This window comes from Anomaloglossus baeobatrachus, chromosome 7 (genome assembly GCF_048569485.1).
Source record: "Anomaloglossus baeobatrachus isolate aAnoBae1 chromosome 7, aAnoBae1.hap1, whole genome shotgun sequence".
Taxonomy (NCBI): Eukaryota; Metazoa; Chordata; class Amphibia; order Anura; family Aromobatidae; genus Anomaloglossus; species Anomaloglossus baeobatrachus.
The window spans coordinates 16479107-16494794 of NC_134359.1; the positions used below are offsets into that span (position 1 = coordinate 16479107).

Consider the following 15688-nt stretch of genomic DNA (forward strand, 5'->3'; position numbering starts at 1 on the left):
CGGATGTTGTTGGTTACGAGATCTTCCTTCCCCCACAAGGGATTCATCCATGCCAGTGCCTCACCCTCCAGGTGGGACATTATGAAGGCTACCTTGGCCTAGTCAGAAGCGAAGAGGCGCGGCAGCAGTTTGAAGTGGAGCGAGCACTGGTTCAAGAACCCCCTGCAGGTCTTGGGATCCCCGGCGTACCGGGGCGGAGAAGCCAGTCGGAGTCTTGAGGTCTCGGTGGCGGCTCCTACGGAGGTCGTGGACATGGCTGGTGTTGATAGGGACGTGGCGGTTGCTTGCAGCGTGTTCAGGCGGGTGTCCACTGACGTCATGAAGGCCAGCATACGGGATTGAGTTTCGCGTTGACGGACCAGCTCCTGCTGCAATCCGGCCAACTGAGCCGCTAAAGCTTCGGCAGGATCCATGGCCTGTTCTATCTGTAATGCCCGGGTGGTGGATCCTCTGGGCCGTGCACCGGACTCCCCCAGTGAGGCAACACAGAGCTAACCCCTATACAGGGACTGTCCGGTCACCCCACTAGAGGGCCTAGGTGCACGGTTACCGGAGCACTAAGCAGGATAAGGTCAGAGTCCTTTCCAGAAGCTGGAATGACGAAGTCCCTAGGGACAAAGAGTTCTTGGTGCCAGGTGTGATGACGGTGCCCGGGTACTGATGGCAGGTAGAGATGTCAGACGTGAACAGAGTCCAACCGGTAGAGGAGGCAAAGATCACCAGGTGAAGCCGAGGGTAGGAGGCAGGTTCAGACTGAAGAGGATGGTAGCGTCTCAGCTGATAGTCCCCGTAGGAGCACTCGGACAGGCTGTGGCCCAGGCCAGGATAGATTGGCAGGACAGTCCCCGCAGGACCTCTCGGACAGGACCAGGTTAACTTGGTAGAAGTGGTTCTGTGGAAGACACAGTGTTAATGCAAGACACAGCAAGCGGGACCTGGACTCCTAGCTATAGAACTCATAGAACAGGCGACGCCCTCCAGGCAGGAAGCTCCTAATATACCTGACCCTGACTGATGCAATATCCTGTTTAGGGAGTGCTGGGCCTTAAAGAGGAGGTGAGTGACCGCGCGCGCGCCCTAATGCGCATGCGCGATGCCCGGGTGCCGGAGGCCAGAGCAGGGAGCGGTGCCGAGGAGGACGTGTGACTGGAGGCAGGAGACCCGGGGACCGGAGCGGTGAGTGAGGAACGACGTCGGGACCCGGGGAGCGTGACAACATATATAATTATATACAGGAGATGCCCAGGTTATACCGGCTGTACATATATAATTATATACAGGAGATGCCCAGGTTATACCAGCTGTACATATATAATTATATACAGGAGATGCCCAGGTTATATCAGCTGTACATATATAATTATATACAGGAGATGCCCAGGTTATATCAGCTGTACATATATAATTATATACAGGAGATGCCCAGGTTACATCAGCTGTACATATATAATTATATACAGGAGATGCCCAGGTTATACTGGCTGTACATATATAATTATATACAGGAGATGCCCAGGTTATACTGGCTGTACATATATAATTATATACACGAGATGCCCAGGTTATACCATTGGTACATATATAATTATATTCAGGAGATGCCCAGGTTATACCGGCTGTACATATATAATTATATGCAGGAGATGGCCAGGTTACACCAGCTGTACATATATAATTATATACAGGAGATGCCCAGGTTATACCGGCTGTACATATATAATTATATACAGGAGATGCCCAGGTTATACTGGCTGTACATATATAATTATATACACGAGATGCCCAGGTTATACCATTGGTACATATATAATTATATTCAGGAGATGCCCAGGTTATACCGGCTGTACATATATAATTATATGCAGGAGATGGCCAGGTTACACCAGCTGTACATATATAATTATATACAGGAGATGCCCAGGTTATACCGGCTGTACATATATATTTATATACAGGAGATGTCCAGGTTATACCGGCTCTACATATATAATTATATACAGGAGATGCCCAGGTTATACCGGCTCTACATATATAATTATATACAGGAGATGCCCAGGTTATACCGGCTGTACATATATAATTATATACAGGAGATGCCCAGGTTATACCGTCTGTACATATATAATTATATTCTGAGATGCCCAGGATATACCGGCTGTACATATATAATTATATACAGGAGATGCCCAGGTTATACCAGCTGTACATATATAATTATATACAGGAGATGCCCAGGTTATACCGGCTGTACATATATAATTATATACAGGAGATGACCAGGTTATACCGGCTGTACATATATAATTATATACAGGAGATGCCCAGGTTATACCGGCTGTACATATATAATTATGTACAGGAGATGCCCGGGTTATACCGGCTGTACATATATAATTATATACAGGAGATGCCCAGGTTATACCGGCTGTACATATATAATTATATACAGGAGATGCCCAGGTTATACCGGCTGTACATATATAATTATATACAGGAGATGCCCAGGTTATACCGGCTGTACATATATAATTATATACAGGAGATGCCCAGGTTATACCGGCTGTACATATATAATTATATACAGGAGATGCCCAGGTTATACCGGCTGTACATATATAATTATATACAGGAGATGCCCGGGTTATACCGGCTGTACATATATAATTATATACAGGAGATGCCCAGGTTATACCGGCTGTACATATATAATTATATACAGGAGATGTCCAGGTTATACCGGCTGTACATATATAATTATATACAGGAGATGCCCAGGTTATACCGGCTGTACATATATAGTTATATACAGGAGATGCCCAGGTTATACCGGCTGTACATATATAATTATATACAGGAGATGCCCAGGTTATACCGGCTGTACATATATAATTATATACAGGAGATGCCCGGGTTATACCGGCTGTACATATATAATTATATACAGGAGATGCCCAGGTTATACCGGCTGTACATATATAATTATATACAGGAGATGACCAGGTTATACCGGCTGTACATATATAATTATATACAGGAGATGCCCAGGTTATACCGGCTGTACATATATAATTATATACAGGAGATGCCCAGGTTATACCGGCTGTACATATATAATTATATACAGGAGATGCCCAGGTTATAGTACCTATATACCCTATTGGTGACGATTATTTCTTTTCCTATAGGTGATTAGCGCTCAGCAGCTGCCTAAGGTTGAGAACAGTAAGGAGGGCTCCATTGTGGATCCTCTCGTTCGAGTGGAAATATTTGGGGTTTCCATTGACCAATCAAAGCAGGAGACCAAGTACATAGATAACAATGGTGAGTCTTCTGTCATCCTGCACTTCACCTTGAATATGTGAAGAATCGGTTGTAAATATGGCGCCAATATAGACACCGGTCCTGACGAACCTGAGCCCAGAGGAAACAACTTGTGAGGTTCTTGTATCCCCCGCAGTATAAGGGGACCACATAATTATCAGATATGACTTGTGTCTCCATGGTAACAGACTACAAACCCCCAGTGTAGTCGGACCCCGCAGTCAGGTTGCACCATCTTCTACCCTCTGTAAATTATCAAGAAGATGAGGTAGAAATGGAGGAGAAACGCACGAGAGAAGGATCTGACTACACAGGGAATGTTTGTAGTCTGGAGTCATGGAGACACATAGCTCTGCACAGGAGCTGTATACCAAAATATAGGATTTTTTTCATGCAAATCTATTTAGAAACTTGCTTTATGTTTTTCATTAGATGCATTGCAGCAATAAAAAACCGAGTCACAAAAGTATCTTTAACCTTTAGAGGGATCCCGGGATAATGAAAGGGATGTTCTTCAAATAAATGGACACAATGGGCGTATATTGCATCAATACTATTTGCAAACCTTCTTATAGGTGCATTAACCCCTTGAAGACGTGATGTACGGTATATGGGTTTCATACATGTTGGGTTATGGCTGATATACAGAGGTAATCCAGCCGGCAGCTGCCTATAACAGCAGAGATAGGAGCTGGGTCTGCTTGCTGCTGTTAACCATTGAAATGCTGCTATTAATATCTAACGTGACGGTGATGATGGGTTGTTGGCTTTCGGGGGCCCACAAAAAAAGTAATATAAAAAATCTTGGAAGAAGGGAAGGAGAAAAACAGAACCAAACCCCCCCCCCCACCCCAAATGTCGATCATGAAGGGGTTAAAGCAATATATTACATTATTTCTTTAACCCTTTATAGGTTCTATAATTGAATATCAGACGATCTCACGGTGTGAATTGCCCATTTTTATGGAACGGTCTAGAATGGCCTGGTTGCAGATTGTGGCGGCAGGGACCACATAGATTGATTACATGTGATGACCCCCTATAGAAATGTATAGGCGGACTATCCGATCCCGCTGATTCCTCATGCTCCCTGGGGGCATTCTCTGTATGACACCTGTCAGTAGACATTTTCCAGCCGTCCCTCGGGTTTCTGACTGACGTGGCTGGTGTCATGGCTCCCTGGTGAATTTGTAGGCCACGGACCTCATGAATATTTCACTGGAGGTAACCGTACACCTATGTCTGTCCTTCCATCTCAAGGATTTAACCCCATCTGGAACGAGACTTTGCAATTCAAGATCCACGTCCCGGAGCTGGCCCTCGTCAGGTTCGTGGTGGAGGATTATGACAAGACCACAAGGAACGATTTCATTGGACAGTACACGCTCCCGTTCAAGAGCGTCAAGTCAGGTGAGAACGTGCGGCCATGTCTCTCATGTACGTGAGCAGATAATGGTGAAAGACGGATTTATCAAAAATGAAAAATGGTGTTTGTTGCCCATAGCAACCAATCACAGTGCAGCTTTCATTGTATCAGAGCAGTTTAAGAAATGAAAGCTGAACTCTGATTGGTTGCTATGGGCAACACATTTTTCTGATCTGCTGCAGTTGATGCAGAAGGCCCAGTTGTATCCAGGCCGTGGTGGCTGCGGGGTCATATACTCCCCCTATATATGTCGTGTGACAATTCAGGGGACGTTAGGACAAATCTACATAAACGCCTAGAAGTACAAGTTATTTATATGTTACAGGAAATGCACAGATCAGCCGTAACATTAAAACCACTGACGGGCGACCTGGATAACATTGATTTGGTGATAGTGGCTCTTGTAAATGTCTGCTGTCTGCTAGGTGGTAATATAGTTGGTCTGGTGGGGTGTTTACAGTATATGACAGATTTGTGGGGTGTTCCCGGTATATGGCAGGTCTTGTGGGGTGTTCTCGGTATACAGAGGGTCTTGTGGGGTGTTCTTGGTATACAGAGGGTCTTGTGAGGTCTTCCCTGTATATGGAGGGTCTTGTGGGGTGTTCTTGGTATACGGAGGGTCTTGTGAGGTGTTCTTGGTATACGGAGGGTTTTGTGAGGTGTTCTTGGTATATGGTAGGTCTTGTGGGGTGTTCTCAGTATACGGAGGGTTTTGTGGGGTGTTCTCGGTATATAATGGGATATGTGGAGTGTTCTCAATATACAGAATTTTGTGGGGTCTTCTCGGTATACGGCGGGTCTTGTGGGGTGTTCTTGGTATATGGTAGGTCTTGTGGGGTGTTCTTGGTATATGGCAACTCTTGTGGGGTGTGTTCTTGGTATGCGGTAGGTCTTGTGGGGTGTTCTTGGTATATGGCAGGTCTTGTGGGGTGTTTTTGGTATACGGTAGGTCTTGTGGGGTGTTTTTGGTATATGGCAGGTCTTGTGGGGTGTTTTTGGTATATGGTAGGTCTTGTGGGGTGTTTATGGTATATAGCAGGTCTTGTGGGGTGTTCTTGGTATACGGCAGGTCTTGTGGGGTGTTTTTGGTATATGGCAGGTCTTGTGGGGTGTTCTTGGTATATGGCAGGTCTTGTGGGGTGTTCTTGGTATATGGCAGGTCTTGTGGGGTGTTCATGGTATATGGCAGGTCTTGTGGGGTGTTCATGGTATATGGCAGGTCTTGTGGGGTGTTTTTGGTATATGGCAGGTCTTGTGGGGTGTTTTTGGTATATGGCAGGTCTTGTGGGGTGTTTTTGGTATACGGCAGGTCTTGTGGGGTATTTTTGGTATATGGTAGGTCTTGTGGGGTGTTCTTGGTATATGGCAGGTCTTGTGGGGTGTTCTTGGTATACGGCAGGTCTTGTGGGGTGTTTTTGGTATATGGCAGGTCTTGTGGGGTGTTTTTGGTATATGGCAGGTCTTGTGGGGTGTTTTTGGTATATGGTAGGTCTTGTGGGGTGTTCTTGGTATACGGCAGGTCTTGTGGGGTGTTTTTGGTATATGGCAGGTCTTGTGGGGTGTTTTTGGTATATGGCAGGTCTTGTGGGGTGTTTTTAGTATATGGCAGGTCTTGTGGGGTATTTTTGGTATATGGTAGGTCTTGTGGGGTGTTCTTGGTATATGGCAGGTCTTGTGGGGTGTTCTTGGTATACGGCAGGTCTTGTGGGGTGTTTTTGGTATATGGCAGGTCTTGTGGGGTGTTCTTGGTATATGGCAGGTCTTGTGGGGTGTTCTTGGTATATGGCAGGTCTTGTGGGGTGTTTTTGGTATATGGCAGGTCTTGTGGGGTGTTTTTGGTATATGGCAGTTCTTGTGGGGTGTTCCCAGTACAGAGTGGACCACAATGAACGTTAATATGTCAATAAGAGTTTTATTTCCCCGCAGCGCCACTACAGGAGAAATGAAGTATTGCACAGTTTGCACTCACATCAATGTGATGTCTGTGGAGCCGCGGACGCTCAGTGTGACTGATCATCAATAGGTCAAGAGTGAGGACAATGTCCGGACCGGCCGTGGGTCTCCTGACCCAAACATAATGTCCTAATACCCGCAGCCGGTACTGACATCGCGGTCTGTACTTGGACCGTGAATATCGGACGTGTAAATCCAACAGTCAGCAGCACAGATACTTTTCCCGTTCATTTACATGTTTCTTATATTCAGTGTTTTCCGCAGGTTATCGCCATGTCCATCTCCTTTCCAAAGACGGCACCAAAATCCCGCCAGCCACGCTGTTTGTTTTCATCCGTATAACAGACACCTCAAATCCGGTGCAGGAAGCGGAGGGTTAATAGATATAGCAACCTCTTGAGTTCTGAAGCTCGGCCTTACTGCTGTTATGCTAGATTTTGCACTTCCCCCTCCCCCCTCCCTCAGGCTGTTTTGTATATACTTGTATATTGCATTATTTTTTTTTACGTATTTATTGTACATTTGTATATTTGGTGCTATTCTATTTAATAATGTTGTTTTGCTGATTATCCTATGAGGATAGTATTACTGCTGTACCCCCCCCCCCCCCTTCCCCAGGTGCTGAGCAGTGCGGCGGTGCTGCCCCCCGCAGCATGAACAGTGTTAGTGATTCTACAATATGACCTCTGTTAGTCGGGTTGTTGTCTGGAGTGGAGACTCCCTTGTCCATATTATGGGGCGGCTGGAGTATTGCCGGAACACAGCATGATCTGCTGGTATGGGTACTTTCACACTTGCGTTATTTTTTTTGGCGCAATCCGCTGTCTTGGGAAACAGCGGAATCTGTTAACGTATTCCGTTGTTTCCCATAGACTTGCATTGATGACGGATTGTGCCAAAAGTACCTGCGTTGCTTCCGTTGGCCGACGCTCCGTTGCTTCCGCCGAGCGGAAGAAACGCTGAATATAACGTTAAATGCTTGCGTCAAAATGACGCCGACCAGCGGATTCCGTTGCTTCCGTTAAAATTTATAATGGTTCCCTATGGTAGCGGATTCCTTTGCTAAGTGCTTAACGGAATCCGCTGCTGGATTCCGCTAATTTCTACTGAGCATGCCCAGAGTGAAAAAAAATGAAAAATGAAAAAAACCCAGAGCCGACGTATTCCGTTAGACGGACGCCAAACCGATGCAACGGTCCGTTATTTCACAGGAATCAGCTAATGGATTACTGTGAAATAATGGATCCGTTGCATCCGTTGACACCACAAAAATAACGGAGGCGTCAAAACGACGCAGCAACGGACCCAGCGGATTTCGCCCAACGCAAGTGTAAAACTAGTCTATCACAAAACTCCAATTGGAAGACCCCCCCCCCCTATTATTTCCCTGCAGCATTTATTAAAGGGGCATCTCATCCAGACAACCCCTTCACTGGATAAAGCCATCTTGTGTAGACTACTCTCCTCTGTAATGACGTGATTGTCTGTACTGTGTGAATTCTGTAATATTGCATTGACCGTGGAATGATGTGACATTTTGTGAAGTTTGATCTATGCAGCCTGCGACTCTGGTTTGGGTATTGCAGTGTTAGGTTGACGTTTGCCGCAGCCACGGTGCATTGGATCTTTCAGCTTAAAGGATAGAGGGCGATGGACCCTTTAAGAGAATCGTCTGATCTCCAGCAAGTAGAAACCTGCAGCGCCGCCAAAGGTGAAACAAAGCATTGCAGTTCCTATTGAAATGAATGTCCATGTAATGCATGCATGTGATGGAGAATGCGCTTTGTAGTCACTCTTGGCTCCTAAATATGTGCTCCTTTATGCACAGCCTAGAGGGGCTCGTGAATAAACAAAAAAATGACTTTAGGATGGTGCAAAAGTTTTTAACAGAAATCAGAGCTTGGTGCAGATTTTTTTTTACCCTGGATTTTTCCTTTTGCAATGCATGGAATGAAAATAACAGTAACAAAATCCACAACGACAATGATGCACTCAGCCTTAAAAGTACCCGTTGTGGCCGGTGTCAGTTTTGGAATAAGCTGCCTGTGCACATGAGGAATAACACTATTTATGGACAATATATGACTTGTATTGTTCACCAGTTTTCTCCTCTGAAGGCTCGACCTCTAATTTTTACTTGCCTCTGAGCTGGTGGGTGCAGACTTGTTGCTTGATTACTCCCATCACATAGGAATCCTCGTTGTCTTGTATCAATTTGTGACATGCACAGAAGCAGTAGCATGGATCAGATTGTACAACAGTGTAAGGGTATGATCACACGAGCGTATGACTCAGACGAGCGCAATGTGAGAAGATTGCATTGCATTGCACTCGGACCAATGTTAGTCAACGAGGGAGAGTAGATGGTCAGGTTTTTTTCTCATCCAGATTCTGGATGAGCGAAAAGTCACAGCATGGTGCGATTGGGAGCGAGAGACGTGTCACTCACACCCATACAAGTCTATGGGTGCGAGTGAAACATTGGACTGCACTCAGATGACATCCAAGTGCAGTGCGATAATCACATCAGCTGGCAATTGAGGAGATGGGGACATTACTCTCTCCCTCTCCTCCGCAGCTGTGATCAGATCACAGGTGCATGACACTCGGCTCATTCTGACAGCATAGCAGGAGCCAAGGGTGATTAGCATATTGCATCCGATACACTCACATCAGATGCCATACCATCATGTGAATCCAGCCTAACTGTCAAATCAGCACTGGAGTGAGATAAAACACTTACTAGAAAGCTACAAAATATCTGTTCTATTTATGCCTGTGTTACTCCGATCCTCCTCTCACCTGTCTATAGACTGCAATGGGCATCTGTAATCTGATTCTTCCTTGTATAGCAGTTTTTCAGAGTGAGGCAGCAGGTGGGGGAGAAGTGGCTCATAAGAGGAGAAAGAAGCAGATTTGTCTGATAATAAACATACTATAAAGTTTTTTTTATAGTTACTTGAACTTTTATATTACTACATAGTTAAAAAAAGCATGCAGGCTGCACTAAATACCATAACAAGGACATGGGTGGGGACAAGGATATACCCCTCTAAATTAATTTAGATACAAGACTAAAGGCCGCTTTACACGCTGCGATATCGGTACCGATATCGCTAGCGTGCGTTCCCGCCCCCATCAGTTGTGCGACACGGGCAAATCGCTGCCCGTGTTGCACAGCATCGGCCGGATCCGTCACACATACTTACCTTCCCTGCGACGTCGCTGTGACTGGCGAACCGCCTCCTTTCTAAGGGGGCGGTCCGTGCGGCGTCACAGCGACGTCACTGAGCGGCCGCCCAATAGAAGCGGAGGGGCGGAGATGAGCGGGACGTAACATCCCGCCCACCTCCTTCCTTCCGCATTGTTGCCGGGAGGCAGGTAAGGAGCCGTTCCTCGTTCCTGCGGTGTCACACATAGCGATGTGTGCTGCCACAGGAGCGACGATCTACTTCGTACCTGCAGCTCCAACGATATTCGAGAATGGACCCCCATGTCACCGATGAGCGATTTTGCACGTTTTTGCGACAATGCAAAATCGCTCATAGGTGTCACACGCAACGGCATCGCTAATGCGGCCGGATGTGCGTCACAAATTCCGTGACCCCAACGACTTCGCATTAGCAATGTCGTAGCGTGTAAAGCCCGCTTCAGGCAGCACGCGGAGTTTTTGCCCCAGTGAGGGAAAGCTTTGCTACAACTTTGCACCAGGGGGCACAGCTGTTACCTAACCCAAGCTATGATGTAACATTTGTGAAGAAGGCACTGCCATGGGGTATAACGCTGCCCACCGACACCAAGTAGCCTTATTCCAAGATCTATTTTATAGGTAAAGAATTTTTGGATGGCTGATGAATGATAATTGTCATGTCTGCATGCTACATTTAGGAAATATTAGCTGTAAAAATGTTCTCCTGAGGTTTTTTGTTTTCCTAATTGTAACAGTGAATTTCAGAAATTCTAATGGAACTTTTGCCTGTGTTACTTGTAGTACGTGAGCTCCTGTAGCCATCTTGGATTGATTGTCTCTCTTGCACTATTTATTTGAGTCCTATCATTTAATGACCTGCGACGTGGTATCCGCATCTACATTCCTCCTTGGACTCAGTTTCTTGCTATGCAATCTCATACCGAATGGCATATAACTGCTTTATCACTGAGAAATGTCATAATGCATCAAATGTCCCCAAAATCTTCCCAAACTTGAAAAGTAAAGTATCTCCACTTGACCATTATTTGTTATTCAGGATGTCATATACGTGTGATATTACTTCAGTTCTTAAGGGATGGTAATGGGCACGAACCAAAGCCCCCAAAGCAATTTCAGACTGATCAATCATGATACCGCTTTAGTTTTTTCAGGTATATTTTCTGACTTCAAGATTTTAAAGACGAAGTGAAGAGACCACAACAACATGATATATTCACTTTACATTTGTGCATTTCTACAATTCTTGGTAATGAGGCAGTCGCAGAATAATGAAGGCTGAACTTAGTAAAAGTTTTGTGTGCTTGTTGCTTTGACAATTCGCAAATATTGTACAGAGATAGTCTGTATAAGGTTTCTGTAAATAACAAATAACTATGTAAATCCTAATATACAGGATGGGAAGAGCTCATGTCATATTAGTGTTAAAGAGCAATTCCAGTCATAAAGACCAAATGAGGGGGTAAAGTGAGCTGGATGATAGTAGTTATATGTTGATCCATAGGAGTCAGGAAGAGAACAGTTATGTTCTTTCCATAGGATGAATTATTATAGTAGTTGTATTCTTGTTGATAGGGGCAGTATTATAGTAGTTATATCCTTGAACCTAGGGGGCACTATTATAGTAGTTATATTCTTGTACATAGGAACAGTATTATAGTAGTTATATTCTTGTACATATGGGCAGTATTATAGTAGTTATATTCTTGTACATAGGAACAGTATTATAGCAGTTATATTCTTGTATATAGGGGGCAGTATTATAGTATATTCTTGTACATAAGGCAGTATTATAGTAGTTATATTCTTGTACATAGGAACAGTATTATAGTAGTTATATTCTTGTATATAGGGGGCAGTATTATAGTAGTTATATTCTTGTACATAGGGGCAGTATTATAATAGTTATATTCTTGTACATAAGGCAGTATTATAGTAGTTATATTCTTGTACATAGGAACAGTATTATAGTAGTTATATTCTTGTATATAGGGGGCAGTATTATAGTAGTTATATTCTTGTACATAGGGAGCAGTATTATAGTAGTTATATTCTTGTATATAGGGAGCAGTATTATAGTAGTTATATTCTTGTACATATGGGCAGTATTATAGTAGTTCTATTCTTGTACATAGGAGCAGTATTATAGTAGTTATATTCTTGTACATAGGAGCAGTATTATAGTAGTTATATTCTTGTACATAGGGGCAGTATAATATTAGTTATATTCTTGTACATAGGAGCAGCATTATAGTAGTTATATCCTTGTACATAGGGGCAGTATTATAGTAGTCATATTCTTGTATGTAGGGGCAGTATTATAGTAGTCATATTCTTGTATGTAGGGGCAGTATTATAGTAGTTATATTCTTGTACATAGTGGGCAGTATTATAGTAGTTATATTCTTGTACATAGTGGGCAGTATTATAGTAGGTACATTCTTGTATATAGGGGCAGTATTATAGTAGTTATATTCTTGTATATAGGGGCAGTATTATGGTAGTTATATTCTTGTACATAGGGGGCAGTATTACAGTAGTTATATTCTTGTACATAGGAACAGTATTATAGTAGTTATATTCTTGTATATAGGAGCAGTATTATACTAGTTATATTCTTGTATATAGGAGCAGTATTATAGTAGTTATATTATTGTACATAGGGGCAGTATTATACTAGTTATATGCTTGTATATAGGAGCAGTATTATAGTAGTTATATTCTTGAACATAGAGAGCAGTATTATAGTAGTTATATTCTTGTACATAGAGAACAGTATTATAGTAGTTATATTCTTGTACATAGGAACAGTATTATAGTAGTTATATTCTTGTACATAGGAGCAGTATTATAGTAGTTATATTCTTGTACATAGAGAACAGTATTATAGTAGTTATATTCTTGTACATAGGAACAGTATTATAGTAGTTATATTCTTGTACATAGGAGCAGTATTATAGTAGTTATATTCTTGTATATAAGGGCAGTATTATAGTAGTTATATTATTGTATATAGGAGCAGTATTATAGTAGTTCTATTCTTGTACATAGGGGCAGTATTATAGTAGTTATATTCTTGTACACAGGGGCAGTATTATACAGCAGTATTTATATTCTTACACTTATGGGCAGTATTATAGTAGTTATATTCTTGTACATAGGGGGCAGTATTATAGTAGTTATATTCTTGTACATAGGGGCAGTATTATAGTAGTTATATTCTTGTACATAGGGGCAGTATTATAGTAGTTATATTCTTGTACATAGGGGGGAGTATTATAGTAGTTATATTCTTGTACATAGGGGCAATATTATAGTAGTTATATTCTTGTACATAGGAGCAGCATTATAGTAGTTATATCCTTGTACATAGGGGCAGTATTATAGTAGTCATATTCTTGTATGTAGGGGCAGTATTATAGTAGTTATATTCTTGTACATAGGGGGGAGTATTATAGTAGTTATATTCTTGTACATAGGGGCAGTATTATAGTAGTTATATTCTTGTACATAGGGGGGAGTATTATAGTATGTTATTCTTTATAGAAAATAATATTGACGCAGTTATTTACTTACTGAACGTGTTCAAGAACAATAACTATATTTACTTATAAAGTGAATGTTTCGGGCCAGATATGGTAGATGGCGCAGATAATGGTCGGTGTGGAGTCTGGTAATTTGCTGTAGATAAATCTCTTTTGTATAGAATAAAGGATATATTTACCAAAGTTGAAAACAAAAAAAGAAACATTAAGTTTTTGTTCACACTGATCTTTTTTATGAGTTTTTTGAGCGGAAAAGCTTTAAAATCCTCCTAAAAACTTGGAGTTTGTGCTTCAAACACTCAGTGTGAACAGATCCTTACTCCATATTACAGGAATATTTACTGCCCCTTTGAGGATTACATCCAGTGACTGGAGCTGCCCTTTAATTCTTGCTCTTCCTCTTATACCCGTCAGGTCTTGCTGCATCTTGTAGTTCACACAGTATATAGTTAATAATAGAAACTCCTCAGTAATATTCTCATAATAACCCATGAATGTAAGCAAAGTTTTAGAAAAACAATGTATCTTGTGTACTATTGTCTGTTTGGCCACGGAAAGTTTTTTTTTTAAATAAAGCAAATTTACACAATGGGCGCATTGTCATTTATTAACTGGGGTTTTTTTTTTTTTAGAACTAAAAAGGTGGAAAAAAAAAATAAATATTCCAATGCATGAAACCATTTCCATAAGTTTGCATTTGTGGTTCTCCGCAGTGTGGGTTATATCATGGTGGCGATTCTGCTCATAAACCTAACTGCACCATAGGGTAGTGAAAGTATGCACCTGGAATAAGATACATTGTATCATCATTTTCTGCCCTATTCCTGGTCCCCCATATCCAGAGCACTGTATGTATAGAATCAGCCTGATAGCGCCAGTATAGCACTGTATGTATAGAATCAGCCTGATAGCGCCAGTATAGCACTGTATGTATAGAATCAGCCTGATAGCGCCAGTATAGCACTGTATGTATAGACTCAGCCTGATAGTGCCAGTATAGCACTGTATGTATAGAATCAGCCTGATAGTGCCAGTATAGCACTGTATATATAGAATCAGCCTGATAGTGCCAGTATAGCACTGTATGTATAGAATCAGCCTGATAGTGCCAGTGTAGCACTGTATGTATAGACTCAGCCTGATAGTGCCAGTATAGCACTGTATGTATAGAATCAGCCTGATAGTGCCAGTATAGCACTGTATATATAGAATCAGCCTGATAGCGCCAGTATAGCACTGTATGTATAGAATCAGCCTGATAGCACCAGTATAGCACTGTATGTATAGACTCAGCCTGATAGTGCCAGTATAGCACTGTATATATAGAATCAGCCTGATAGTGCCAGTATAGCACTGTATGTATAGAATCAGCCTGATAGCGCCAGTATAGCACTGTATGTATAGAATCAGCCTGATAGTGCCAGTATAGCACTGTATATATAGAATCAGCCTGATAGTGCCAGTATAGCACTGTATGTATAGACTCAGCCTGATAGTGCCAGTATAGCACTGTATGTATAGACTCAGCCTGATAGTGCCAGTATAGCACTTTATGTATAGAATCAGCCTGATAGTGCCAGTATAGCACTGTATATATAGAATCAGCCTGATAGCGCCAGTATAGCACTGTATGTATAGAATCAGCCTGATAGCACCAGTATAGCACTGTATGTATAGACTCAGCCTGATAGCGCCAGTATAGCACTGTATGTATAGAATCAGCATGATAGCGCCAGTATAGCACTGTATGTATAGAATCAGCATGATAGCGCCAGTATAGCACTGTATGTATAGAATCAGCCTGATAGTGCCAGTATAGCACTGTATGTATAGAATCAGCATGATAGCGCCAGTATAGCACTGTATGTATAGAATCAGCATGATAGCGCCAGTATAGCACTGTATGTATAGAATCAGCCTGATAGCGCCAGTATAGCACTGGATTTAGGTTATAGGAAAATCCTGGTGGTTGGTGCGCTTTAATAGTGAACTGTAATCTGATCTATCAGTCAGTTGGCAGTGTATATTGTTTCAAACAAAACAGATTTTAGCAATTTATTACAGGACATGATAAGTTTATGAAGCAGAGGGGAGGAGAAGTGGCTCATAAGTGGGAAAAAAAAGACTATTTCTCTGTGTAGTAAGGGCAATACAGGCATAGAGCCACGCTGGGAGTGGTAGGTCACAGAGACAAGGATACTGGTATCCGCACCCTGGGGGGGACATAAAGGGCAC

At 42.6% G+C, this 15688-nt stretch overlaps 1 protein-coding gene across 1 annotated transcript in view; it reads left to right on the top strand.

Moving 5' to 3' along the window:
• PLCD4 (phospholipase C delta 4) overlaps window positions 1–14044 on the top strand; it is a 71535-nt gene extending 57491 nt beyond the window's left edge. The window contains exons 15-17 of the mRNA XM_075317078.1: window positions 3186–3321; window positions 4582–4731; window positions 6965–14044. Coding sequence (XP_075173193.1) covers window positions 3186–3321; window positions 4582–4731; window positions 6965–7080 — 402 coding nt within the window. The 3' untranslated portion in view covers window positions 7081–14044. The remainder of the gene's footprint in view (window positions 1–3185; window positions 3322–4581; window positions 4732–6964) is intronic.
• Window positions 14045–15688: the final 1644 nt, after the last annotated feature.